General features: G+C 38.0%; 1 protein-coding gene across 6 annotated transcripts in view; it reads left to right on the top strand.

Annotated features, from left to right (window-relative positions):
• The first annotated feature begins 3,268 nt into the window (after nucleotides 1-3,268).
• LOC127805968 (prolycopene isomerase, chloroplastic) overlaps nucleotides 3,269-27,272 on the top strand; it is a 41,391-nt gene continuing 17,387 nt past the window's right edge. For all 6 annotated transcript variants that reach the window (XR_008024250.1, XR_008024251.1, XR_008024249.1 and 3 more), the window contains exons 1-10: nucleotides 3,269-4,124; nucleotides 5,596-5,802; nucleotides 5,896-5,995; nucleotides 20,735-20,817; nucleotides 20,929-20,985; nucleotides 21,059-21,211; nucleotides 21,320-21,398; nucleotides 21,766-21,914; nucleotides 22,006-22,140; nucleotides 22,268-22,381. Coding sequence is in view for 3 of the 6 variants with exons in the window: in XM_052342839.1 (XP_052198799.1) it covers nucleotides 3,468-4,124; nucleotides 5,596-5,802; nucleotides 5,896-5,995; nucleotides 20,735-20,817; nucleotides 20,929-20,985; nucleotides 21,059-21,211; nucleotides 21,320-21,398; nucleotides 21,766-21,914; nucleotides 22,006-22,140; nucleotides 22,268-22,381 (1,734 nt within the window). In the remaining 3 variants the exon portion in view is untranslated. The remainder of the gene's footprint in view (nucleotides 4,125-5,595; nucleotides 5,803-5,895; nucleotides 5,996-20,734; nucleotides 20,818-20,928; nucleotides 20,986-21,058; nucleotides 21,212-21,319; nucleotides 21,399-21,765; nucleotides 21,915-22,005; nucleotides 22,141-22,267; nucleotides 22,382-27,272) is intronic.

Raw genomic sequence — 27,272 nt, 5'->3', positions numbered from 1 at the left:
AAATACACTCATCTCGTGAAGTGAAATATAGATAGGTACTTCAGTATTAACAGGGAAGAATATTATTAGTATAATTTTGTGTTCATTTTGGACTATATAAAGGTGTATCGATGATAAAATATTTCTCATGAGACGTGTAAGGCGTAAGATATTTTGGTCATAATACCCTTGTGTAGTCCAAGATGTACAAAAATGATGTGACATTAATTTAAATAAAATCAATTAAATCTGTATTTTTTTATTTTTTTATAATTATTTAATTTTTTATTATTTTAATTATATCTCTAAACTTACTTTTTTAACACAATTTAACTCTTATATTTTGACGTAAATATAGTGTAACATATATTATGTTATCTTATTTTATTTTTTTATATATAAAAATATATGAATTAAATTAACTTAATAATATAACTCCAATGATATAATTAAAATAATAAAAAAATTAAATTATTACACAAAAAAATATTAATATATAAAAGTTAAATTAATTTAAAAAATAAGTTTAAATGTGTAATAAAAATAATAAAAAATTGAATAATTTAAAATATATATTTGGCTAAATAAGATTTTATAACAATAGTTTATGTATATACAAATAGGAGAGAGAAAATCACGTGTAACGTTACCAATCCATGCTTATCATCTATCATCAATTTCGATGACATAGATAAATTATTGAAATTCATTTATTTTTTATTAGTTTCATTTTAGGTAATAATTTAGAAATTCATGGAATTTAATTTCATTTATTCTGTGAATTGATAAATATTTTGCTTAAAATTTTACCTAAAACAAATTAAAAAGTAAATGGTAAGCAATGTCTTCAAATTGAATGGAATATTAAATTGGAAAATAAAGTGATTTGGGAATATTTTACTTTTTTAATAAATTTAAATTATAATAATATAATTAAAAAATAAATTTCTTAGCATATTTTAATTACAAACTATAAATTGACCATATTTTAATTTTAATAATTGTTCAAAATTTTAAGTCAAATCAATTAAATTGTTTCAATATAAATGAAAAACGATTCGATCACTAGTTAAATACTAACTTGATCAATTCTTAAATATTGTATCTTTTCTCCACCGAAGATATAACGGCAATTGGCGAGGTGATGGCAGAGACGAGGTAGCGATTGCATTCGCGACCATAGGAAATAAGAGGAAAGAACAACGGACAGTGGCCTATTTTATAAATTTGCAAAGTAAACGAAGGCATTTTAATCTTTTTATCCCCCTTCAATGACTTTCTCTATCAATCTTTCGAGTAAAGTAACACGATCCTTCTTTTACTATTCACAATTGGATCGGCTGGTCTGGTCCTAGTCTAAAAATGCTGATCATAACTAATTAACTATCAGATGACACTTGATGATTTTTTATTGAATAAAATTTATTATATTTAAAATTTTATTTAATATATTTTTATTTAATTTTTTAACACATGTACAGCACCGAACACTGGTATATTAACCGTTTATTCTTATCCCTTGTCGGGTGATGGGGCAGGGCCCCACTAGTAACGAACAAAGGAATGCAAAACAGCATATTCTGGGATGGAGCACATGATCATGTGTTACCAGTTGAAATTAGGGAAATTATATATAAAAAAATGAATATTTAAATGAATCCACCAATAGTATTTTGATTGAAATTTCGATAAAATTAAAATAATTAAATTAAACCAGTTAAAATTAGCAGTTTAGTTTGATTCAGTTTAATTTATAGACCGACTCGTCTCAATTTTCAAATTTAAATTTTTTGATTATTTTGATTTGGTCCAATATTTTTTAAAAAAATCAAAATAATCAAATCAATCGAAATGGCAAAAATAATATCATTTTGTTTATCAAAATTAGTAGATTTGGTTTGAATAATTATTTTTAAAAAATGTTCGATTTATTTAATTTGAACAATTCAGTAAATTCGGTTACGACTTAACTTCTATTGTTAGCAACTACAAATAATATTTGGCATAACTTTTAAATTTAATGAAAAATCAATCATTTTTGTAGGCTTTTGCAACACTTTTTATTAGGTTTTTGACTTTTAAACTTTGGTAGTAATAAATCAAACATCTTAACGATTTTATATAAATTGAATTTTAAAAAAAATCATAAGTCATATCAAACAAAGCTTTAGTTACATTATATTTTGATCACTCTGTTTCCCTCGATATAATACGAGTTGGTAATTTTTATATTGTTTTAAATAAAAACTTAATCACGTTGATTGAAAAGACGAATGAGTATAAATAAATAAAGTTAAGTTAAGTATGGTTTTGTTTGGATTTATCTTGTTTAATTTTAAAGACATTTAGTTGGACTCTTTTAGGAGTCAAACTATATAAAAATATTTGAATTTAATTTATAAACATTTATTTATATTCAGCTAAACTCATTGATTTATTTAAACTAATTGAGGCAAATTTAAAGCTTCTTATCAAGTTTGTTCATGAATAAATAATTATCGAATTTATTTATGAATTAATAATTGAACTCGATCATGAACAAAAAACTACAAAGTATATTCATAAATAATAAATGTGATTGTTATATTAAGAAGTCTTTGTCTTAAAAATCAAATTTAGGTTATATGAAAATAAAAAACGAGTACAGTATGAAGTGAAAATGGAAAATGTTATATTTTAAAAAATGAAGAAATAAAAATGCGTAAATAAAAAAATATAAATATTTTTTATAAATATAACTTCAATATATAAAATTATAAAAATTAATTATTTAATATAAAAATAAACATAAATTCTATAATTTATTTAAATAAATTCTAAAAAAAGTTAAGAATTTTAAGTTAAAGGCGAATTTTTTTTTATTTTTATATGTGGATGAAAATACTTTTTTAAATTAGAAATATATTTTTGATATTATGAAATGGTGATAAAAAATGTTTAAAATTATAAAAATGGATCAAAAATATTTTTAATATTTAAAAAATAAAAACATTTTAAGAATGTCGAAAGGAAACCCAAAACATATCGGTGCATCATGGTGACACCAAAATTGTGGCTTTCCACGGTGATTTAGATTGGACCATACTATTAGTACATAATTTATGTTTATTTTACACTACACAATGCATACAAATAATAAAAATACCTCTCGTACCTCATCGCCACACCACATTTAGTGAGATATTTTAGTTATATGCCTCACCACTTCACAATGCCTCATCGCACCATTATATAATTTAAGATGTATATAATGATATACCAATAACATTTTTAATTTAAATTATCACGAAGCATCTTGCGAGTGCAGGGAGGGGAGAACAGAGATGGAAGAATACAAAAATGGCCGCCCAATCCCAATAGAATTCCAACCGTGAAAGATTCTTCTTCCCGTTCTTGTAATTTTAAATGCGTTTGTCTCATTTTCTCGAGGAATCACGAAGTGGAATCGTGCCGGTCCACTCTCTTCTGCCCCCACAAAAAAGGCACAAATGGTGCTCTCCCAATCAAGCTCCATCTCCCAGTTTTGTCTCGCTCCTCAGCTCTTCGGCCACAGAAATCAAGGACCCAAAAATCTCTTTGTTGGTGCCCGAAAACTCTTGAATTTTCCGGAGCTAGGGCTTCACAATTCTCAGCTGTCAAGAAGACCACACAAAGCCATAGAGCACAATATATTTCTGTCTTTCAATTCTCTTGAGACCCTGCTTGCTAAGCGTCCCAAAATGGGTGCCGTGAAACTAGGGCTTTACAGTTCTTGGTGTTTTGGCGGGAACAAAACCGTACAATTGGGCGGTTTCAGGCTCAGAAACCAGAAGCAGAGTTTTTTGAGTTTTGATCAACTGAACAACCGAGAGTTTTTCAGTCAGAGGAAAGCGAGATTAATTGTCAATGCGAAATCAGTTTTGAGAGTTGATAGAGAATTGGAGAGTGATGCAAGTGCTGGAGTGGACTGGAATGGGTACTATGATGCAATTGTGATAGGTTCAGGAATTGGAGGGTTGGTTGCAGCGACGCAGCTGGCTGTGAAGGGAGGTAGGGTTTTAGTGCTTGAGAAGTATGTAATTCCTGGCGGGAGTTCTGGTTTTTACCAAAGAGATGGTTATACGTTTGATGTTGGATCGTCTGTGATGTTTGGCTTCAGTGACAAGGTCAGCTTAATACCCATCGTCTTTATTGTCTCACATAATGCATCTTACATGTCAATAATGCACCCAGAAGTAAATTCAAATCATTGTATGTGATTTTAAAGAATAAAAAGTGGTAGCATGTTGAGAAATCAAAACCAGATGCAACCCTGGGTGAGTAAAAGTTGAATCAATCTTGAAAAATGGTGATAACTCAGTGATTAACAAACACTATTAAATCTACATGAAAAGTAGCCTTTGGGTCCAATTCAGCGGTCAGCAGACAGGTACTTGCCCTGAACTAAATGACCCCGACATAGAATTGTCGAATGCTTGATTCTAGGAGAAACTATGGAGGTGCTATTGCCTGTGCACAATCTGCAATGTTCTGGATATTTTGTACAAGTGTTGGTATTTACACCAAATGTCCGTTGCGCAGGATAGTTGAGGATCTATGAACACTATACATGAGGATTGCATCTGCATCTGGTCCAATTAAGATGATAAAATATGGGGTGTGGGGAGTTGATGGTATCAAGGAATTATATGAACAAATAACAAAATATCCCGTCTTTCTGGAAGACAATTGATAAATTAAGGGTAACCAAGGGAGGGGCCTTCACAAGTGTATTAGCAGAGTTTTAATTGAGGAAAATTTTGGGATCAGCCCCAACAGTTTGGTATCGAAGCTTGATTATGATGGTATTTGAGGCAGAGGCCTCATATGGGGTCCTACACAAGATTACATTCAGCTTTCTGGATGTGATCAAGATGTCTCTATGGTTGAATAATACACACCTTTAATCACGACAAATACTAATGCTTTTGTGTTACTTTAAAAAAAATAACCAACACTTGGTGAAGATGTTATGAAGATAGGGAGAGATATCAGGAAGTAGAAGTACAGAGTAAGAGTAGCAACATATGAACCAAGTTTAATGAATATATTTTCTTGAAAAAGATTTGTTAGAAAACCTTTCATATTTTCTTCCTCAAACCAAAGTTATCATGATATGAAGTGAATAAGCTTGTTAGAGAAGTTCACATCTTGCTTTGAAGGTGTGTTGTCATCAGTTCTCAGAGATGTAACTGTATTTGAAGTTCACCATAAATTTTCTTTTTAAGTAAATCCTGTTAATCATTAGCAATTTAGCACCAAACAGGTCCTGCTTAAGTACAATAGAGGATGAATCAACTAATCCAACATAGATAGATTTGCCAACGAGGTTATGCTGGAGCTTGCCAATTCGTCATTTACTTAGAAACAAATTGCAGATAAAAGCTCTATGCTTTGATAATATATGAGTAATTAATCTTTCAATCAATATCCAACTATCATGTAAGAGATTTCAGAAAATAATTTAATCTTTTTTTGCATGAGGACATGGCATGTTTAAAAGGCCATATTGTTTCATATTAACCTTTGTTGCCAGCCTCTCTTGGGGCCTTCGTTTCATAAATCTTTACTGGTGATTTGTGCTTGAAATCTTGGCAGGGCAATCTAAATTTGATAACTCAAGCATTGGCAGCAGTTGGGTGTAAGATGCAGGTTATACCTGATCCAACCACCGTCCATTTTCATTTGCCCAGTAATCTTTCTGTCCAAGTACACAAAGAATACAATGAATTCACCACAGAACTCATCAGCAAATTTCCCCATGAAAAGCAAGGGATTCTGAAGTTCTATAGTGAATGTTGGAAGGTCTGTTTAAGATGAGGTGACTGCAGCATCCTCTGAGTGTCTTCACCTCCATTTGTGATTCAAACTTATGCTATTTACATCCATATTTTGCAGATCTTCAATGCCTTGAACTCATTGGAATTGAAATCACTGGAGGAGCCGATCTACCTATTTGGACAGTTTTTCAAGAAACCTCTTGAATGCTTGACACTTGGTAGTCACTTTAATCTTGATTTTACACTTTGTTTAATTATGAATAAAAATGGTATATTAGGAAGTGCAATGCATGTACATATTAAAAGACAGGCTTACATACTTTTAGCCTTTTTATATGGTGTAAAATGGAAGTTCGAATTTTGAGTCATCTCCCATGGTGCCAGTCCCATGTGGGATGAGTGACTGCAGGTGATTGGGGATTAGTTGGGTGCTCTAAAAAGTCTGGGAACTTTGTTGGGGAAAAAAATCCATTTCTGTATGGAGTCTGAAAAATTTTCAGGGGTTTGTTAATCCTCCTCATCACCCTATCATGTATAAACACGAAAAGAACAATCACTAATCTAAGGATTAGACCTATGTTATTTTGCTCCAAATGTGCAGTGATAAGTTTGCATAGTCATCAGGTTTATGTTGTTTTCTTTTTGATTGTGCAGTACTATGATAGGAACCTGATTGAATTCCAAAAAACAATCCACTATCAATAGTTCCAATTCCTTACAGCAGCAAAACAAGAATGAAACAGGGCATTCGAGAGGCCCTAACTCTCCCAAATCACTATCAAAATTCAGCTACCTCACTCTCCTTCCTCCCTTCCTACTTATACCACTCCCGGACCCCACTTTAACTGAATTCCCCATTCACATGCTGATTATTCCCTCAGCAGTGTGAATTACAACTCTACCCCCATGCGCACATGCTGGTTGCTACACCTGCATGTGCGGACTGCCCCCTACTCCCATCTTCATGCCTTCGGCTGCTTGTTACGTCTTTAATCGGTTCGGTGCACCGGCGGCCTATTATTACTCCCCTCTCGGACTTTCACCTTGTCCTTAAGGTGAAAAGCTGGAAACTGTTGCTGAATCATGTTGTAGGGCTCCCAAGTTGCCTCTAACGGTGGTAAACCTTTCCACTGGATCAAGATATCCAGCCCTCGTAAGTTAGAACCCTTCCCAGGCCGAACTCCCAACACTGCCTCTGGCTCAACCTTCAGTTCTAAGTCAGCCTGCAACTGGAGGGGAATTTGCACTCTTGCGCCCACCTCACCCTTGGCCTCTCTCAACTGGGACACATGGAAAACCGGGTGGACATGGCAGTGGGCTGGTAGTTTAAGTTTATAAGCCATCATTCCCACCCTCTATTCAATTTCAAATGGCCCATAGTACCTAGGAGCCAACTTCTCATTAGGGCGGGCAGCTAGGGACTTCCTTCTATACGGCTTTAGTTTCAAGTAGACAAAGTCACCAACCATAAACTGCACATCCCGTCTTCTTCGGTCAGCCCCCCTCTTCATGATCGCTTGAGCGCGTACTAGCTGGTCTTTGAGCTCTTCCAATGCTAAATCTCGCTCCAACAGTTGCTGTTCTATTGCAGATACCTGCGTTGAGCCCTTGTCAAACCTGATCAAGGTTGGTGGTTCTCTCCCATAAACAGCTTGGAAGAGAGTAACCTTTGAAGCAGTGTGGTATGATGTGTTATACCACAATTCAGCCCATGGCAGCCACACATACCACCCCATAGGTCTTGCTGATGCAAAACAACGCAAGTAAGTCTCTAGGGTCCGGTTGAGGACCTCCATTTGCCCGTCCATTTGCGGGTGGTAGGCCGTACTACGATTGAGCTTAGTACCTTGAAGTCGAAACAACTCCTCCCAAAAACGGCTCATAAACACCTAGTCTCAATCCGAAACAATAGTCCGAGGCATACTGTGCAGCCGCACTACTTATTTTACGAAAATACCAGCTACTACTCCTGCTGTAAATGGGTGTTTGAGACCAATAAAGTGGCCATATTTGCTGAGTCTATCTACAACCACAAGTATAGAATTCATATGGCCCGATCTTGACAACCCCTCAATAAAATCCATAGCTATATCATCCCAAATCTGGCTAGGAACCGGAAGAGGCTGTAAAAAACCCCTTGGCGTTAAAGCCTCATACTTATGTTGCTGGCAAATGTGACACTTTCCCACATGGTGGCGTATGTCCCGCTTCATACCCGCCCAGGAAACACTCGCTGCAATTCGTTTATATGTCTTTAGGAACCCGGAATGACCTCTTACACTACCATCATGACCCTCATGGAGCACCAAAGGAATTAGGGAAGAACCCTTAGGCAGGAACAGCTGCCCTTTATAAAGGAGCTGGTTACCCACCAGCTGAAAATCTGAGTTGTAAGCCGGATCCGCCCGTAACTTCCGTATGATGTCCTGTAAAGAAGCATCTTTCGCCACCTCTTGGACCAGCTGATCGAGTTGCACCACCTTTGGAATCGTTAGTGCGGACAGAGCTGCTGGTTGATTAATTCTCGAAAAGCTATTTGCAGCCTTGTTTTCCAACCACGGCCGGTAGTGTATCTCAAAATGAAAGCCCATCAGTTTCAGCATCCACTTTTGATAATTTGAGCTCACCATTCGCTGCTCAAACAAAAACTTCAAGCTTTTTTGGTCTGTCCTTACTATGAATTTCCTTCCCCAGAGATAATGTCTCCATTTCTGGACTGCAAACACTATGGCCATCAGCTCCCTTTCATAAATCGATTTTTTCCTCTCCAATGGTTTAAGAGCATGGCTGTAGTACGCAATCGGTCTAAGATTCTGCATCAATACCTCCCCTAACCCATGCCCTGAAGCATCAGACTCAATTATGAAGGGCCGATCAAAGTCCGGTAGTGCAAGAACTGGCAGCGACACCATTGCTGTTTTGAGCTGCTGGAATGCTCGTTCAGCCTCTCCATCCCAACGAAAAATGTTTTTCTTTAGTTTCTCGGTGAGGGGCCAAGCCAACTTGCCATAATCCTTTACAAACCTTCTATAGTACCCCGTAAGACCAAGAAATCCCCACAATTCCTTCAAAGTAGTAGGCGCAGGTCAGTCCAACATGGCTTGCACCTTGCAACGATCAGCCGACACGCCTTGCTGGGAGATGATATGGCCCAGATATTCGACCTCCAACTGCCCAAAGGAACATTTCTTCTTGTTGGCATACAATTGATTTGCAGCCAGCACCTTTAGCACACAACGCAAGTGCTGCAAATGTTGGTCAAAATTTTGGCTATAAATTAAAATATCATAAAAAAATACCAATACAAACCGGCGCAAATACTCCCTGAATACATCATTCATTAAAGATTGGAAGGTGGCCGGGGCATTCGTCAATCCGAAAGGCATGACGAGGAATTCATAGTGGCCCTCATGCGTTCGAAATGCGGTCTTTGGTTCGTCTTTAGCCTTGACTCGAATCTGGTGGTAACCAGATTTGAGATCCAATTTTGAAAAACCTTCGCGCCATGTAATTCATCCAGCAATTCATCAATGACTAGAATAGGAAACTTGTTTGGAACTATTACCTTGTTGAGAGCCCGGTAATCTACACAAAACCTCCATCCCCCATCCTTCTTTTTAACGAGCAACATCGGGCTAGAAAAAGGGCTAACACTTGGTTTAATAATACCAGCTGCCAACATCTCACGTACCATATTTTCAATCTCATTCTTTTGAAGATACGGGTAACGGTAAGGTCGAACACTAACCGGGGAAGTGTCGGGTAAGAGATTGATGGCATGATCTTTATTTCTGGTAGGTGGCAGTCCCTCCGGGTTGGAAAAAACTCCTCCAAACTCAGCTAATAATTCCTCCAAGCTTCGGGGCAGTCCCACCTGGAGTTCATTGCATTCGACAGCCACCTCTCCAATTTCCAGCAGCACTCCCTCCCCATTCTCTTTAAATGCCTTCATCATAGCTTTTAGGGAGACTAATGTCTTACTTAAGCTAGGATCACCCTGCAATGTCACTGCCATTCCCCCCACTGGAAACTTCATGGTCAGATTCCTCCAATCCACACTCATCTTCCCCACCGAAGCCAGCCACTTCATGCCAAGAATGACATCAGAACTTCCTAACTCAAGGGGAAGAAAATCTTCCACTATCTGCAGGTTATCCAGTATCAGTTTCACCCCCTTGCACACTCCTGCTCCCTGTACAGCCAACCCAGTTCCCATTATCACCCCATACCCAGCCGTCTCTGTCCTCGGCAAACTCAAGCGTTGCACCAATTCGGATGCGATGAAGTTGTGAGTTGCACCGCCATCCACCAGAACGACCACCGGCTGCCCTTCTATGAGTCCCCTTAGTTTCATCGTTTGAGGTGTAGTTAATCCCATCACCGAATTCATGGATAATTCAATCACCTCTCCCCCATATCCCAACCCTTTATCGCCCCCCTGCACTGCTTCTTCTTCTGCCGTAGCCTCGCCTATTTCTTCGTCATAGATCATTAACACTTGAAGCTCTTTGTTCTTGCACCTGTGGCCAATTGAGTATTTCTTATCGCAGCGAAAGCAAAGGCCCTTCTCCCGCCTTGCCTTCCACTCAGCCTCACTAAGCTTCTTGAAAGGAAAGTTGCCCCCATTACCAGCGGGGTGAATCCTAGGGCCTCGCTGATTTACAGACTTTTGGGAGGAACCCAAACTTTTCGCTGGAACCGGTGACATCCGACTTGCGATCGCGATTGCTGTGGAATACTCGCTCCTGGTTGGTTCGGTTGCCCGATGGCAATTCTGAAGAGCTACGTTCTTGTCCTCAATGTTCTGGGCCACGACCATAATTCGATCGAGCCCCTGCGGTTGTAACACCCTAATCTTAGCTCTTATCTCTGGGGTGAGGCCGTTGAGGAATTGACCTTCCAAAAATGCCTCAGGAACATCAGGCACTGCCGCGGCCATGGTCTCAAACTTCGAGTGATACTCCTTCACCGACCCCTCCTGCCGAAGAGCCAAGAAACGCTCCTCTAGCGACCCCTTCTGAGTGGGGCGAAACCAGCCCAAAATTCCTTGCTTCAGGCCTTCCCAGTTCCGAATTCCTCTTCGCCTTGTCTCCCATTGGAACCAAGACAGTGCTGCTACTTCAAAACACAAGGCTGCGGATTCTATCTTCTCCTTGTCCGTTAGTTGGTTGACAGCAAAATACCTTTCAGCTCGAAAGATCCACTCATCCGGATTTTCTCCTTCGAAAATGGGCATCTCCAGTCGTCTCCCATGTAAGTCCGACCGGTACCCGCCCCCGATACCCCCCTCTGAGTCGCAACCCCCCACCACCCCAGGAGTTACTTTGGAATCCATGGTGAATTCTGAAGGTCCTTCTCGCTCCTTGGACTTGTTCTTTCTCTCCCTCTCCAGTTCATCCCACTTCGTTCGCATGAAAGCAAACTGTTCAAGCATCACCACTACATTGCGCTCCACCGTCTGAACGTTCCCTCTAATGTCGTCGACTCCCCTTTGTACGCCTTCCGTCTTCGACTCCAACTCACCCACTCTCTCCGTCAAATTCACCATCAGGTTCGGAATGGCTCTGATACCAAATTGATAGGAACCCGATTGAATTCCAAAAAACAATCCACTATCAATAGTTCCAATTCCTTACAACAGCAAAACAAGAATGAAATAGGGCATTCGAGAGGCCCTAACTCTCCCAAATCACTATCAAAATTCAGCTACCTCACTCTCCCTCCTCCCTTCCTACTTATACCACTCCCGGACCCCACTCTAACTGAATTCCCCATTCACATGCTGATTATTCCCTCAGCAGTGTGAATTACAACTCTACCCCCATGCGCACATGTTGGTTGTTACACCTGCATGTGCGGACCGCCCCCTACTCTCATCTTCATGCCTTCGGCTGCTTGTTGCGTCTTTGATAGGTTCGGTGCACTGACGGCCTATCATACTAGTCGTCTGTAATCATTCTCATGTTTGTTGATTTGATCGGGGTTTTTAGGTCTTAGTTGGAAGACCTTTAAGAACTCAGGAGTATTTGTCATGAATCAATGCTTTGATTATTTGTGTAATTGGTCAATATTCTGTAGATTTAAAAGCTGTAATTAGGATATGATCATATCTATGTTACTATAATCTATAAATAGAAAATTACTCAATTAGGATACTTGTTTCCATAGTTAGGTAAACATCCTATGTGTATATATGAATCTTCCAGTTCAATGAGAAAATAAGCTATATTGTTCCACATGGTATCAGAGCCTAAGAAACCCTAGGACTCTTTTTTCGAGCCTTCATCGCTGACTGCCCTTTTGTTGCTGCCGACAACCTACCACCAGTAGCCTTCATTGTTTCCCAGCCTTACCTGCTACCTGCTACTACAACTATCACTAGCAGCCTTCATTGTTGCGATAGTACTTTATTTCCCATTCTTTCCTTAGCCCTTCCAATTAACTAGAGATGTCATCCACCACTGATGAAATTAGTTCCCATGACACAAGGGAAACAACAACACCCATGCTGCTTCAGTTGTTGGGAGAACTATAGCAAATCAATGCTGCCTATCGGTTGGATGGAAGAAATTATCTTAAATGGTCTTAGTTGATTCGAAGCATTTTGAAAGGGAATGGGAAGATTAGCCATATTATAGGAACCAGTCCAAAGAAGGAAGATCCATCCTATGCGACATGGGATGAAGAAGATTCCATGATCATTGCATGGTTGTGGAGTTCCATGGCACTCGAAATTAGTGACACCTGCATGTTTTTATCAACAACAAAGGAGGTTTGGGAGTCTATCCAACAAACCTACTCGAAGGTGAAGGATGCAGCCCAGATCTACGAGTTGAAGACCAAAATAGTGACAACAAAGCAAGAAAATAGAACTGTCATCGAGTATGCCAATTTCCTAAAAGGACTCTGGCAAAAGATGGATCACTACCGGGTAATTGAGATGAAGAATAGTGATGATGCAGCCACCTTGAAAGCTTTTATAGACAAAGATTGCACCTACGATTTTCTTGCAGGCCTCTACGTGGAGTATGATCGGGTGAGGGTTCAAATCCTAGGCAAAGATGACTTACCTTCACTTAATGAAGTGATTTCAAGTAGGAGGGGTGTCATGTTGGACCCAAAACCAGTTAAGGCCTCAGCAATGGTGGCAAATAGAGGAGGAAGTTGTGGGTTTAAGAAGAACCAATTGCTTGGAGAGAATGGAAAAACAAGTCTCAAATCCATGGGCAATAACAATCGTGAGAATGTGCGGTGTACTTTCTGTAAGAAACCACAACATACTAGAGAGATGTGTTGGAAGCTACATGGAAAGCCGCCGAGGAAAGAATGGGAAAATAGAGGTGGACAACAGCAGTGTAAGAGTTAGGGACAAGTCAATATGGCAAACTCCACAAGGGGAAAAATAGTCCCATGAACCAAAAGAATTCATCAAGGAGGAGATTGAAAGTCTGTAGTACTTTTTAAGTACTCTTGACACACCATCCTCTTCAGGTACCTGCTCATTGCTACAATTAGGTAAACCTCCAATTTCACATGCTTTAAATGCCTTTGATTTAAGGACTCATGGATTATTGACTCCGAAACCAGATACCATATGACTCCTTCATCCTGGTTTTTTCTCTCATACTCAACATGTTCTAGCAATCGAAAAATTGCTACAGCTGATAGTTCTTTCATCATAGTAGCTGAAAATAGGGGAGATTAAAATCAATCCTTCCTTAACCTTCAAAAATGTCCTCCATGTGCCTAAATTGTTCACCAACCTACTCTTCGTATCCAAACTATCCCATGACGCTAATTGTGAAGTGATTTTCCTTCCTTCTTGCTGTTTGTTTCAGGACAAGGACTTAGGACTGATGATTGGACCTGTTAAGGAACGAGATGGCTTATACTATCTTAAGAAATATGAGAAAGTACCCGTTGGCAGGTGGAATCAGCCCTTAACATGCCTTTCAGAACCACAAATACTCCCCAAGGACACTATTTTGCTGCATCATTACAAGTTGGGACATCCTGCTTTTTCCACTCTTAAAATTCTGTTCCCTTCTTTGTTTAAAATCCTTGATATTAGACAGTTTCATTGTGATGTTTGTGAGTTTGCCAGACATAGATCTACTATTTTTTCTGATAGTAATAATAGATGTCATACTCCTTTTGAATTGATTCATAGTGATATCTGGGGTCCATCAACTATTCCAAATGTTTCTGGGGCATGTTGGTTTGTTTCGTTTATTGATGATTGCACAAGGATTACATGGGTCTTTCTTCTTAAATCTAAATCTGCTATGAGTGATATTCTTCCCAATTTCTTTTCTATGACCCACAATTAATTTTGGGAAAAAATCAAACGGTTTCGGTTAGACAATGCAAGAGATTATTTCAACCAAACCCTTTCCAACTATTTCCTTCAATGGGAGTTATTCATGAATCCTCATGTGTTTCTACCCCTCAACAGAATGAAATTGCAAAACGAAAGAACAACCATCTCCTAGATACTATTTAGGCATTGTTGTTTCACAAAAATGTGCCTAAACAATTTGGGGGAAAGCTATCCTCACAGCCACTCATGTTATAAATTGATTACCCTCCCGAGTGTTACATTTTCAGACTCCAATGGCTATTTTATCCCACTTCTATTATGCTTTTCCTACCACAAATCAGCTTAGTCCTAAATTATTCGGGTGTGTTTCATTTGTTCATGTTCACAACCCTCATTGGGGGAAGTTGGATCCTAGAGCTTTTAAGTGTCTTTGTGGGCTATTATTCTACACAAAAAGGGTACAAATACTATAGTCCTTCGACTAAAATTTTTTTGGTTTCTGCAGATGTTACCTTTGTTGAGACTGAACCCTATTTTACTCACCCTTCTCTTCAGAGGGAGACCTCAAGTGTGGAAGAAAAGGATGAGCTGTTCCTTTCTAACTTTCTGCCAACTCCAGCTCCTAAACCTCTACTTAAACAACCTGCATTTGAACCTCTTCCTCCTAACCTATTGCCCAAACTTGCATTTGACTCTACCCCACCTGCACTTGACTCTACCCCACAAACTCATAAACCTAAATCCTCCCTCCAACCTGTTCTCCAAATTGCAGGGGGAGAGACCACCACTGACAAACGTTTTCCTCATATTTAGTCAAGAAGAAATAATCTAAAACCCAAACCAAGGCTGCACCTATCATTAGTTCCAATGTCTAGAAATGAGGTAACATTTATTGACTCACCTTCTAATGTTGATTCCATGGCTGATATTGACCTTCCTATGACACTAAGGAAATGAATTAGAGAGTGCACGAAATATCCCTTATATCCACTCTCTCACTTTGTGTCCTTTAAAAGATATTATCCATCTCATAGAAGCTTCTTACAAACATACATACATCATCCATTCCCACCACATTATTAGAGGCTTTAAACTATGAAAATTGGAGGAATGCCGTGAATGTTGAAATGCAGGCTTTAGAGAAGAATAATACATGGGAGATTGTGGATTTACCAAAAGGGAAGAAACCTGACGATTGCAAATGAATCTTCACAATCAAGTATAGAGCAGATGGGATACTTAAAAGATACAAGGTTAGGTTGGTAGCTAAAGGTGACATCCAAACATATGGAATAGACTACCAATAAACCTTTGCCCCAGTAGCCAAAATGAACATGGCGAGAATTCTCTTATCCCTAGCAGCTAACTTTGATTGGCCTTTACTATAGTTTGATGTGAAGAATGTTTTCTTACACGAAGATCTTAAGGAAGAAATTTATATGGACATACCCCCAGGGTTCAACAAAAACAGACCTAGGAGTAAGGTTTGTAGACTCAAGAAGGCACTATATGGCCTAAAACAATCGCCTAGAGTTTGGTTTGAGAGATTTTCCAAAGTAATGCAGTCCATGGGTTACAAACCGAGCCAAGGGGACCACACTCTATTCATAAAACACTCAGGTTTAGGTTTTGTCATACCTCTTATTATTTATGTTGATGACATTATAATGATAGGAAATGATGAAAATGAGAGGCAGAACTTGGGCAGATATTTGGTTGAGGAGTTTGAGATCAAGGAATTAGGGAATTTAAAGTATATCGTAGGTATTGAAGTGGCACGGTCCAGACATGGGATATTTATATCCCAACACAAGTATGCCCTTGATCTTTTGTGAGACACAGGGAAGATGGCTTGCAAACCATCTAGCATTCTAATTGACCCTAATCACAAACTTGGTGAAGCTAAGGGAGATAGAGACACAAACAAAGAGGCATATCAGAGGTTGGTCAACGGGCTAATTTACCTATCTCGCACACGGCTAGATATAGCCTATTCAGTTAGTATAGTGAGTCAATTCATGCACAAACCCAAGGAACTTCACTTGCAAGTAGTCTACAAAATCTTACATTACCTCAAAGGTACTCTAGGAAAGGGAATTTTGTTAAAAAAGGGGGACAAACTCACTCTAGAGGCCTACGTTGATGCAGTTTATGTAAGCTTAGTAATTGATAGAAGATCTATCATGGGATATTGTACTTTTTTAGGTGGAAAATTGGTTACTTGGAGAAGCAAGAAGCAATTTGTCGTGGCAAGATCAAGTGCAGAATCAAAATTCCGGGCAATGGCACAGGGGATATATGAACTGTTATGGTTAGAGTTTATTCTAAAAGATCTAAGACTCAAGTGGGATGGTCCTATGAAGCTCTATTGTGACAATAAGTCGGCTATCGACATTGTTCACAATCTTGTGCAGCATGAATGGACAAAACACATTGAGGTGGATCAATACAACAACAACAACAACAACATATCCAGCCTTTATCCCACTATGTGGGGTCGGCTACATGAATTCTAGACTTCCATGTATTTCTGTTTTTTGTCATATCTTTATTTAAGCACATACACTTCATATCAAACTTTAATGTATCTCCCAAAGTCTTCTTGGGTCTGTCTCTACCTTTTTTTTTTGACTAATTGTTCCATTTCATCAACTCTCCTCACATGAGTGTCTCTTGGTCTCTTTCTCACATGACCAAACTATCTTAATCTAGTCTTTCTCATTTTCTCCTCGATTGACACTACTCCTACCTTATTACGAATAATCTCATTTCTAATTTTTTCTTTTCTTGTATGGCCGCACATCCATCTTAGCATCCTTATCTCAGCTATTCTCGTCTTTTGCTCATGCTGGTATTTGACTGCTCAGCATTCTAAGCCATATAACAAGACTGGTCTTATAGCTGTCCTATAGAATTTTCCTTTCAGTTTTAATGGGATTTTACCATCACATAACACTCCCGATGCATTTCTTCATTTTAGCCAACCTACCTTAATTCTATGCATGACATCCTCGTGAATTTCTCCATCTTTTTGAATCATTGATCCCAAATATTGAAAATGGTCTTTTCTTTGTAAGATTTGGTCTTCCAATTTTATTATAACATCATCCACTCTTGCATTCTTACTAAATTTACATTCCATATATTCTTTTTTCCTTCTACTTAATTTAAATCCCTTAGATTCTAAATTGATTCTCCACAACTCAAGCTTAGTGTTCACTCCCTCTTTTGTTTCATCCACCAACACTATGTCATCTACAAATAGCATACACTATGGCACCTCCTTCTGAATGTATTTAGTAAGTTCATCTATTACTAAAGCAAATAAGTATGGACTTAGTGCAGAACCTTGGTGCAGTCCCATTATAATTTTAAATGGTTCAGTATCTCCTTCGTATGTTCTGACCCTTGTCTCTGCACCGTGATACATGTCCTTAAGGGCTTGTATATAGGCTATTCGGACTCCTTTCTTCTCTAAAACCCTCCATAATATTTCTCTCGGGACCCTATCATAAGCCTTTTCTAGATCTATAAACACCATATGCAGGTCCTTCTGTTGATCTCGATACCTTTCCATTAGGCGTCTCAATAGGTATATAGCTTCCATTGTTGACCTACCAGGCATGAAACCAAACTGATTTTCCGAGACATCTATTTTTTTTCTAAGCCTCTACTCTATTACTCTCTCCTAAAGTTTCATGGTATGACTCATTAACTTAATTCCTCTATAATTTTCACAGTTTTGAACATCTCCGTTGTTCTTGTATATAAGAACCAGAGCCAAAGTACTATTCCTTCACTCATTTGGCATCTTTTTTGATTTAAGGATCACGTTAAATAATTTTGTTAGCTAAGAGATACCCTCTTCTCCCATGCATTTCCATACTTCTATTGGTATATTATCCGGTCCCACCGCCTTATGATTTTTCATCTTTTTTAATGTTTGACTTATTTCATTTGAACTTATGTGTCGATAAAATGTATAGCTCACGTTCCCTTCGGAGTTACTAAGATGTCCCAACCTAACTCTTGTGTCCTCACCATCATTGAATAATTTTGTGAAATACTCCTTCCATCTCTCCTTAATCGCTCCCTCATTCACTAATACATTTTGGTTTTCATCTTGTATGCATTTCACTTGGTTTAGATCCCTTGTTTTTCTTTCTCTTGCTTTAGCTAATTTATATATATCCATTTCTCCATCTTTTGTATCAAGTCGTTTATATAAATTCTCATATGCTTTTGACCTTGCTTCACTAACAGCTCTTTTTACTGCATTTTTTCTTTATAATTTTTTAGGTTTTCTTTATTGTTGCACTGATATATAACCAAGTTTTCTTATTTCTAATTTTCAATTGTACCTCTTCATTCCACCATCAAGACTCCTTAAGGTTTGGAGCTCTACCATTTGTCTCTCCAAGGACTACCTTTGCCATGCTTCTCAGGGCAGTAGCCATTTCCCTCCACGTTTGGTTTGCCTGGCCTTTTCTATTCCATTCCTTTTTACCCCTTAATTTTTCTTTGAAGATTAATTGTTTCTCCCATTTTAAATCCCACCACCTAATTTTTGGATTTTGTTTTATGTGATTTTTTTCTCTTCCAATTTTTTACTTGGATGTCAAGTACCAAAAGTCTATGTTGAGTAGTCAAATACTCTCCCGGTATCACCTTACAATCTCTACAACATAACCGATCCTCTTGTCTCATGAGGAAGTAATCTATTTAGGTGCTTGATGCGACATTTTTATATGTGATTAAATGTTCATCCCGTTTTTTGAACCTAGTATTGGTTATGATGAGCCCATATGCCATAGCAAAATCTAGAATAGACTTACCCTCATTAATTTCCCCGAATCCATACCCTCCATGTACCTCTCTATAGTCGTTTCTGTCTCTGCCCATGTGACCATTTAAGTCACCTCCTATAATCACTTTCTCTCCTTTTGATATCATTTGTATGAGTCCCTCTAGGTCTTCCCAGAATTTTGCTTTTATCTTCTCACCTAACCCCACTTGTGGTGCATATGTACTAAAGATATTCATAGTCATTCTTCCTAGACCAACCTTCACCATAATAATCCCATCCCCTATTCTCTTTACATCCACTACCTCATCTACTAAGCTTTTATCCATAATAATCCCCACTCCATTTTTCGCTTGATCATTTTCTGTGTACCATATTTTATATCCAGTTTCTGATAAAGTTTTTGCTTTTTTCTCTACCCATCTCGTCTCTTGAAGGCACATAATATTAATTTTTCTCCTAATCATCACATCTAGCACTTCCATAGGTTTGTCTGTTAATGTGCATATGTTCCATGACCCAATCTTTAATCTATGATTTTGGCCTTGACTTTGAATTTGATTTTGTTTTTTATTTTTATTTTGGTTTTGGACTAGCTTCTTTACCCACATCTGTCCAAGCAAATGCGGGGACTCTTGCTCATTTGTCACTACATCTGGGCGCCGATGTAGTGGCCCTAGCTCACTTGACACTACACGCGGACAGTGTAGCGCGTCGTTATGAAGGGTTACGCCCCAACGATTTTTTATAATTTGTCTAGAGTTCATGTTTTGGATTCGACTAGATTTTACGTTGGCTGTCGGCTACCTAACACAACCCTCCTTATATATCAAGTGGATAACACCTTATATATCAAGTGGATCGATATTTTATTAAAAAGAAATTGGACACTGATTTTATCTGCACACCTTATATATCAAGTGAATTACAGTTAGCTAATATTCTAACTAAGGGACTCAATAGTCAAGTCTTTCACAAGCTTACAACTAAGCTGAGAATGGACAATGTCTATTCACCAGTTTGAGAGGGAGTGTTGTGAATCAAGGCTTTGATTATTTGTGTAATAGGTCAATATTCTGTAGATTTAAAAACTATAATTAGGATATTATGATCATATCTATGTTAAGAAGATTACTCAATTAGGAGATTTGTTTCCATAGTTAGGTAGACATCCTATGTGTATGTATGTATCTTCCAGTTCAATGAGAAAGTAAGCTATATTTTTCCATAGTATTCTCCACTAGCAATTTTACCTGTGTTTCTTTTTGTATACATTTTATATTTATACAGCATGAGGAGAAGCTTGAAATGAGGAACAACTAATCAAATTACATTCATATGTATTCTGCAAAAATTTTGTTTTCATTTAAAGGTATACTCTGCAGAATGAACCAAGATTTCAGAGAAAAATTTTGAATAGAAAAGAAGTTTTCTATTTTGTCAAGGTTTCCTGATTTGGGGGACATTATAGGTAGAAGATAGTCGTGTTACCATTTTTTCACATTTCAGTTACATGAAGACATTTAAAGTTATTATATGGAAACAAAAGTTCTACCTTCTATTTTGTCACATCTTCTGGTCAGGAAAATCTGAGTGGAGAACCAATTGCCTGATATTAGTTTTTGATCTATCTTCTTTACATAGTTTGTTCATCCTGATGCCCTTCTGGTAAGTCATCTATGTGAATGATTATAGATAAATACTTTCAGTACTAATTGATGTTCATAGTGCTTTCTATTTGCCTTTTGTCCTTCTGGTTTTTTCTTGAAGTGTCCAAGTTTCATGGATCACCCTGGCTTTAGACATCTTATGTGCTGTTATTGTCCTCTTCAGCCTACTATTTGCCCCAAAATGCTGGAGACATAGCTCGAAAATTCATAAAGGATCCTGAATTGTTGTCTTTTATAGATGCAGAGGTGGGTTGACATTATTTCTTTTATCAGGTTGTAGATTTCTTCATTCGTAAGTGTTGGATCCAAGTTATCTCCAGTTAATCTAACTAAAGAAATTTATCTTGGTGTTTGCAGTGTTTCATAGTGAGTACAGTCAATGCTTTGCAGACACCGATGATCAATGCAGGCATGGTAATCTATCAATAGCTTTAAGGGGCTCCTTTCTTCATTCTTCTCTAATTCCCTGATACATTCCTCCCCTTAGGTTCTCTGTGACAGGCATTTTGGAGGAATTAACTACCCTGTGGGTGGGGTTGGTGGAATTGCCAAATCCTTGGCAAAAGGCTTGGTTGATCAAGGCAGTGAAATATTATACAGGGCAAATGTGACAAATATCATAGTTGATCATGGAAAGGCTGTGAGTTTATTCTGCTAACAAAGTGATGTCAAATTTTATGTATTGGTTATTGTCTATGTGAAAAAAAAAGGATTTTTTTCCTCATGTTTTTTGAGCCTGCAATTGTAGGTAGGAGTGAGAATGTCAGATGGAAGACAGTTCTTTGCCAAAACAATAGTATCAAATGCTACTAGATGGGATACTTTTGGTTAGTCTTCTGAAGACTTTTCCAAAACATTATGATGAATTTGACTAATGACCTTACTATACTAGAGGGCATCCTTGGTGTATGAGGCAGCCTGCTTTGTGAGGGTCAAGACAGAGTTGTTTTTGTATGCAGCTGTTAAAAAAAAAAAAAATTGATTTGAGGCCTGTTAAAAAATCTTACTTTCCTGATATCAAGTGTTGCCTGCATATGTGATTGGGAGTATGGACAGGGATGGAGATACTGCTCATTATGTGTAGGCCATGATCATTGTAAACAAGCCCTGACATAGAAAAATAGAAAAACCACAAAGAAGAAGAGAGGAATTCTTCTAGTGGAGACCTGATTGAATTGCATTTTTCTATCACAGGCAAGCTTCTAAATGTAGAAGATCTTCCAGAAGAAGAAAAAAATTTCCAAAAACTGTATGTCAAGGCTCCCTCTTTTCTTTCTATTCACATGGGGGTTAAAGCTGAGGTTTTGCCACCAGATACAGATTGTCATCATTTTGTTCTTGAGGTACTTGATTAATCAGAAAATTCATTTGCTCATTAATTCCTGAAGATTTTGATGATGAATGATGACTTAACTGTTGTTTCTAATTATTGAGGATGACTGGACAAATTTGGAGAAGCCATATGGAAGTATATTTTTGAGCATTCCAACAGTTCTTGATTCATCCCTGGCTCCAGAAGGTCGCCATATTCTTCACATATTTACAACTTCTTCAATAGAAGACTGGGAGGTAAATTTAGTTTAGTATTTGATGCTACTTCTGTTTTTGTTTATTAGAGTCACCTTTTGAATTCTTAGTTGGAATATAATATCATAATATTTTGTTAAATAGATAATAATCTAGTTTTCCATCCCAGGGGCTCTCTCCAGTAGACTATGAGGCTAAGAAAGAGGTTGTGGCTGATAAAGTCATTAGCAGATTGGAGAAGAAACTATTTCCAGGCCTTAAATCTTCTATTGTTTTTAAGGAGGTAATAGCGCAACAAACTCCCTGAAAACCACTTCCAATACTTTTTTTGGCTATCAGTTGGTCTGCTTTGAAATTCTGTTTATACTTCCCCGCAAAGCTGCACATAGAGACCATTAAAGACCTTACTGAAGCTGCTGCTATAAATGTACATGGGAATCGCTAAAGACTTTAATTGAAGCAGTGATTTGAATGTGACATCAGGAGCCTTTCTTTGGGTGGGACCATATAAATGGTTTATGTGATCATTTGCCATCTTTTCTGAGATAGTGGGCCGAGGCACTGACATGCTATTTAGAACTTGGGCAATATTTTTGATAATGCAAAAATAATAATAATAGAGAAAGAAAAAGAAAACAACGGTGGCGTAGGACATATCTGGTATTCTGAGGATATTGACTGATTAGAGGCTTATATAGGGTAGAAGGCTAGGGAAAATTATTGAAAAGACTAGGACTTAGATATGTAATGGGTTGGTAGGCAATTTAGAGATAAAATATGGCTCAAAAGATGAAATTTGGGGCTGATAGCAGCAAGGCTGGAAGTAGAGTTATGAAAATAAGAAGCTGAAATTGAAAGATTAGGGAAAAGAGAGAAATATCTTCAAGGCATCACTCCTAGGGTTCCATAGGCATCACACAATTCAATGAAATCATAACATGCTTACGGAAAACTGCAGTAATTTTTCTATTCACTCCTGAAAAAGAGAGATTACAATGGTATTTATATAGCGCCCTAATAATCCTATTCCTAGGATAATCCTTTTCCTATTAGGAAACTAAACAAAAATTGATCCTATTAATATTAAAACATTAAAAAGACTATAAATAAAACCTAAACACTATAAATAAGTGAGAGTTACCAAAAAAACCCTGGGAGACATTTGTAGAACAATAATAACAATCTCAAGCCTTACTCCCAACAAGCAAGCGGGGTTGGCTACTTGAATTCTAGACATCCAACCATCTCTATCTATTATCATATCATTTGTAAAGTCATTATAACTTTATGTCATGTTTATTGTTTTCCCACCAAGTTTTATTTGTTCTATCATTCATCCTCTCACATGTTCTGGTATGAGCCGAGTACTTCCTTTTTTACCTATGATGATAAGTAGGGAAATAGAAGTTGTTTAAGGTTTACTGAGGAACCCTTGACCTCTCAACAATATTGGGTGTTTGAAGAAAATTGATAACATATCTCCTTCAAGAACTAACTTGGCTTTTTAAATAGCCTTGTCTGCCATAACGAACACCAATAAATAGGAAAAACAGTTACAGAATCACCTACCCAACCAAATAGGAGAAGAACAGTTCTTCTCCTAATACTAGTGCAACTGAAGCAAGATTAATAAGACTTATTCAACAACTAGAAAATAATAAAGTAATAATAAGAAAGAAAGGCACATAACAACTCCCTTCCCCTTAAAAATTAGCCTTGTCCTCAAGGCTATGGTTAGGAAATTGCTTTTGCATAGCAACAAGATTTTCCCAAGTCGCTTTTGTAGGTGAAAGTCCCTTCCAATGAATGAGAATTTCATCTTCATATTTTCGTTGACGTTGATCGAGAATTGCCTATGGTATGGGGAAAATGGTTCCTGTATCCATTACAGTCGCTGGAAGTTCACCTTGAATTGGGTGCCTAGAGCTAACTTTTTTCTTTAAAAGAGAAACATGGAACACATGATGAATTTTAGACTCTGTTGGCAATTCCAACTTATAAGAAACTGTTCCTATTTTCTTTAGAATCATGAAGGGTCCATAATATTTTGGAGCTAGCTTGGCAGCTTTTCTTATCGCCACTAATGTCTGTCGATAAGGCTGGAGTTTCAAATAAACCCAGTCTCCCACTTCAAATTCTCGTTTCGTATGATGTTGGTCATAAATCTTCTTCATACAAGACTGCGACTCCTGAAGTGTGACTCTCAAGTCTTTAAGAACTTGATCTCTAATCTGTAGTTGATGGTCCACAGACTCAACAACAGTAGCACCAGGAATGTAAGTCAACAATGTAGGCGGAGCCCTGCCATAAACAAGTTCAAAGGGAGTCGTTTTGATAGAGGAATGCCAGTTGGTATTGTAACAGTACTCTGCCCAAGCTAACCAATTACACCATTCTTTGGGTCACAAACTCGAAAAACACCTTAGATACATCTCAAGGGTACGATTCACCACCTTGCTTTGGCCATCGATTTGCGGATGGTAGGCAGAGCTATAATTAAACGTTGTACCATTCCTCTTGAATAACTCTGACCAAAAGATGCTTCTGAAGGTGGGATCTCGATCACAAGCAATCGATCTCGGCATCCCATGCAATTTAAATATTTTCTCAAAAAAAATCTTAGCAACATCGACAGCAGTATTGCCAGTATATGGATGGGACAATGGAATAAAATGTGCGTACTTGGTTAGTCTATCAACCACGACAAAAATTATAGTTTTGCCTTTAGATACCGGTAAACCATCGATGAAATCCATCGATATATCCTCCCATACCTGATTCGGAATTGACAGTGGTTGTAGAAGCCCAGCAAGAGCAAGTTGTTCGGATTTGTGGCGTTGGCAAATGTCGCATGCAGTTATAAACTCCTTGATTTTTTTTCGCATTCCCGTCCAGTAAAAGTTGGCCCGAATCCGTTGGAGGGTTTTATGATACCCTTCATGAGAGCTGTTATGAAACTGCTCAATTATATCAGGGATTAATGGTGAATCTGCAGCTAGGAAAACTCTTTCTTTAAAGAAATCATTCCATTAACAAGCTTCGTTGGTCCCATGGCTTCATCTCCTTGGATTCATTGAACTAAGTCTTGCAAATCTGTGTTAGAGTTAATTTCTTCTTTGATTGCAGCTACCCAATTTGACACTGGTTGAGAGATTGCTGCTGACTCGCCTGATAATTTTGCCTCCCTTGCATCGTCTTCTCTTCGAGATAAAGCATCGACCACAATATTTTCAGGTCCCTTCTTGTATTTGATGACGAAATCAAACCCCATCAATTTACATGACCATCTTTGTTGAGCTAAAGTGGTGATGTTTTGGGCTCACAGATACTTCAAACTTTGGTGGTCTGTTATCACTACGAACTGTCACCCGAGTAAATAGGGATGCCACCGTTGTACAACCAAGACTAATGCTAGAATTTCTTTCTCGTATGTTGACAACAATAAATTTTTTCCTTGCAACGCTTGACTGTAAAAAGCTATTGGCCGGTCTTGCATTAATACAACTCCCACCTCCGAACCGCTGGCATCACATTCGACAATAAATTTTTGAGCAAAATTGGGTAGAGCTAATACAGGAGCTTTCATCATTGCTGAATTTGGATTCTAGAAGGCAGTATATGCTATAGGCGACCATAGAAATGAGTCTTTTTTTAGCATCCGAGTCAGCGGCCTTGCGATCTTTCCATAGTTCTGGATGAACTTGCAATAGTAACTTGTCAACCCAAGCAACCCTCTCAATGCTTTTGGGGTGGCAGGTTTAGGCCAATTTACCATAGTGGCGATCTTGTCTTGATCCACGGCGCAACCCCTTTATCGGAAATCACATGGCCAAGGTAGTGGACCTGTCTCTGCCCAAACTGACACTTTTCTCTCTTGACAAACAACAGGTGCCTTTTTAATACAGTTAAGGCTAGTTCCAAATGGTGAAGGTGTTCTTTCCAAGACCAACTATAAACAAGCGTAAACAAATACTAAAATAAATTTACACAAATATTCTCGGAATACCTCGTTTATTAAGGCTTGGAAAGTTGAGGGTCCATTGGAGAGACCGAACGACATCACCAAAAATTCGTAGTGCCCATGATGCGTACGGAAAACTGTCTTAGCAGTATCCTCTGGAACTACTTGGATTTTATGGTACTTGCTTCGTAAATCAAGCTTCGAAAATATTTTTGCCCCATTTAACTCATCCAATAGCTCATCAATAACAAGAATCGAAAACTTGTCCTTGATCGTGATCTTATTAAGAGCATGGTAGTCAACACACATTCGCTAGGAACCATCGTGTTTTTTAACTAAAATGACAGGAGAGGAATAAGGACTGTTACTTGGCCTAATCACTCCTGTAGAAAGCATCCCTGCTACAAGTCGTTCAATCTCCGTCTTTTGATAATATGGATATTGATATGGCTTAACACAGACTAGTCCACTTCCTGGTATTAATGGAACCTTGTGATCATGGGTGCGAGAGGGTGGTAGGTTGTTTGGTTCTTCAAAGACATCTTGGAATTTTTCCAGGAGCTGTTGCAAGTGAGAAGCTTGATACTGTTCTTCTTGTGAAGGCTTTGAACTATCCAGAGAAAATAATTGGAACAACATACCTTTATACCCTTTTTGTGCCTCTTTGATAAATTTTAATTCCCCAACTATTTGATTTGCCGGACATGATTCTTCTTGTAAAATCACCTCTGCCTCTACTACTTTGAACTTCATGTGTAATTTTGCAAAGTCCCACAAGATTGGACCAAGTGTTTGTAACCATTGCGTGCCCAAAACAATATCATATCCTTCCAAAGGCAGTAAATAAAAATCAGCAGACACAGGAATTCCTTGTAGGAGCAACTTTACACTCTTGCATTTCCCTTGACTAGATAAACGTTCACCTGATGCCACCATTACTTCAAACTGTCCTCCTTGTACTGGTTGTAAGCCCACCTTATTTGCTAGAACTTCACTGATGAAGTTATGAGTGCTTCCCGAATCAAACAAAACAATGGTGGATATGCGTCCAATGGTGCCTCTGACTCTCATTGTCTCTGGTGCTCATGATCCTGAAATAGCATGCAAGGAAATTTCCAGCATGTCATTCAAGGATGTCTAATTTGTGTCTTCTTCTTCCATAACCACATCGCCATCTCCTTCTGCTTCATAGAGTTCAATCAGGAACAACTTC

Source organism: Diospyros lotus, chromosome 7 (genome assembly GCF_014633365.1).
Source record: "Diospyros lotus cultivar Yz01 chromosome 7, ASM1463336v1, whole genome shotgun sequence".
Classification (NCBI taxonomy): Eukaryota; Viridiplantae; Streptophyta; class Magnoliopsida; order Ericales; family Ebenaceae; genus Diospyros; species Diospyros lotus.
This window is presented reverse-complemented; position numbering and strand designations above follow the sequence as displayed.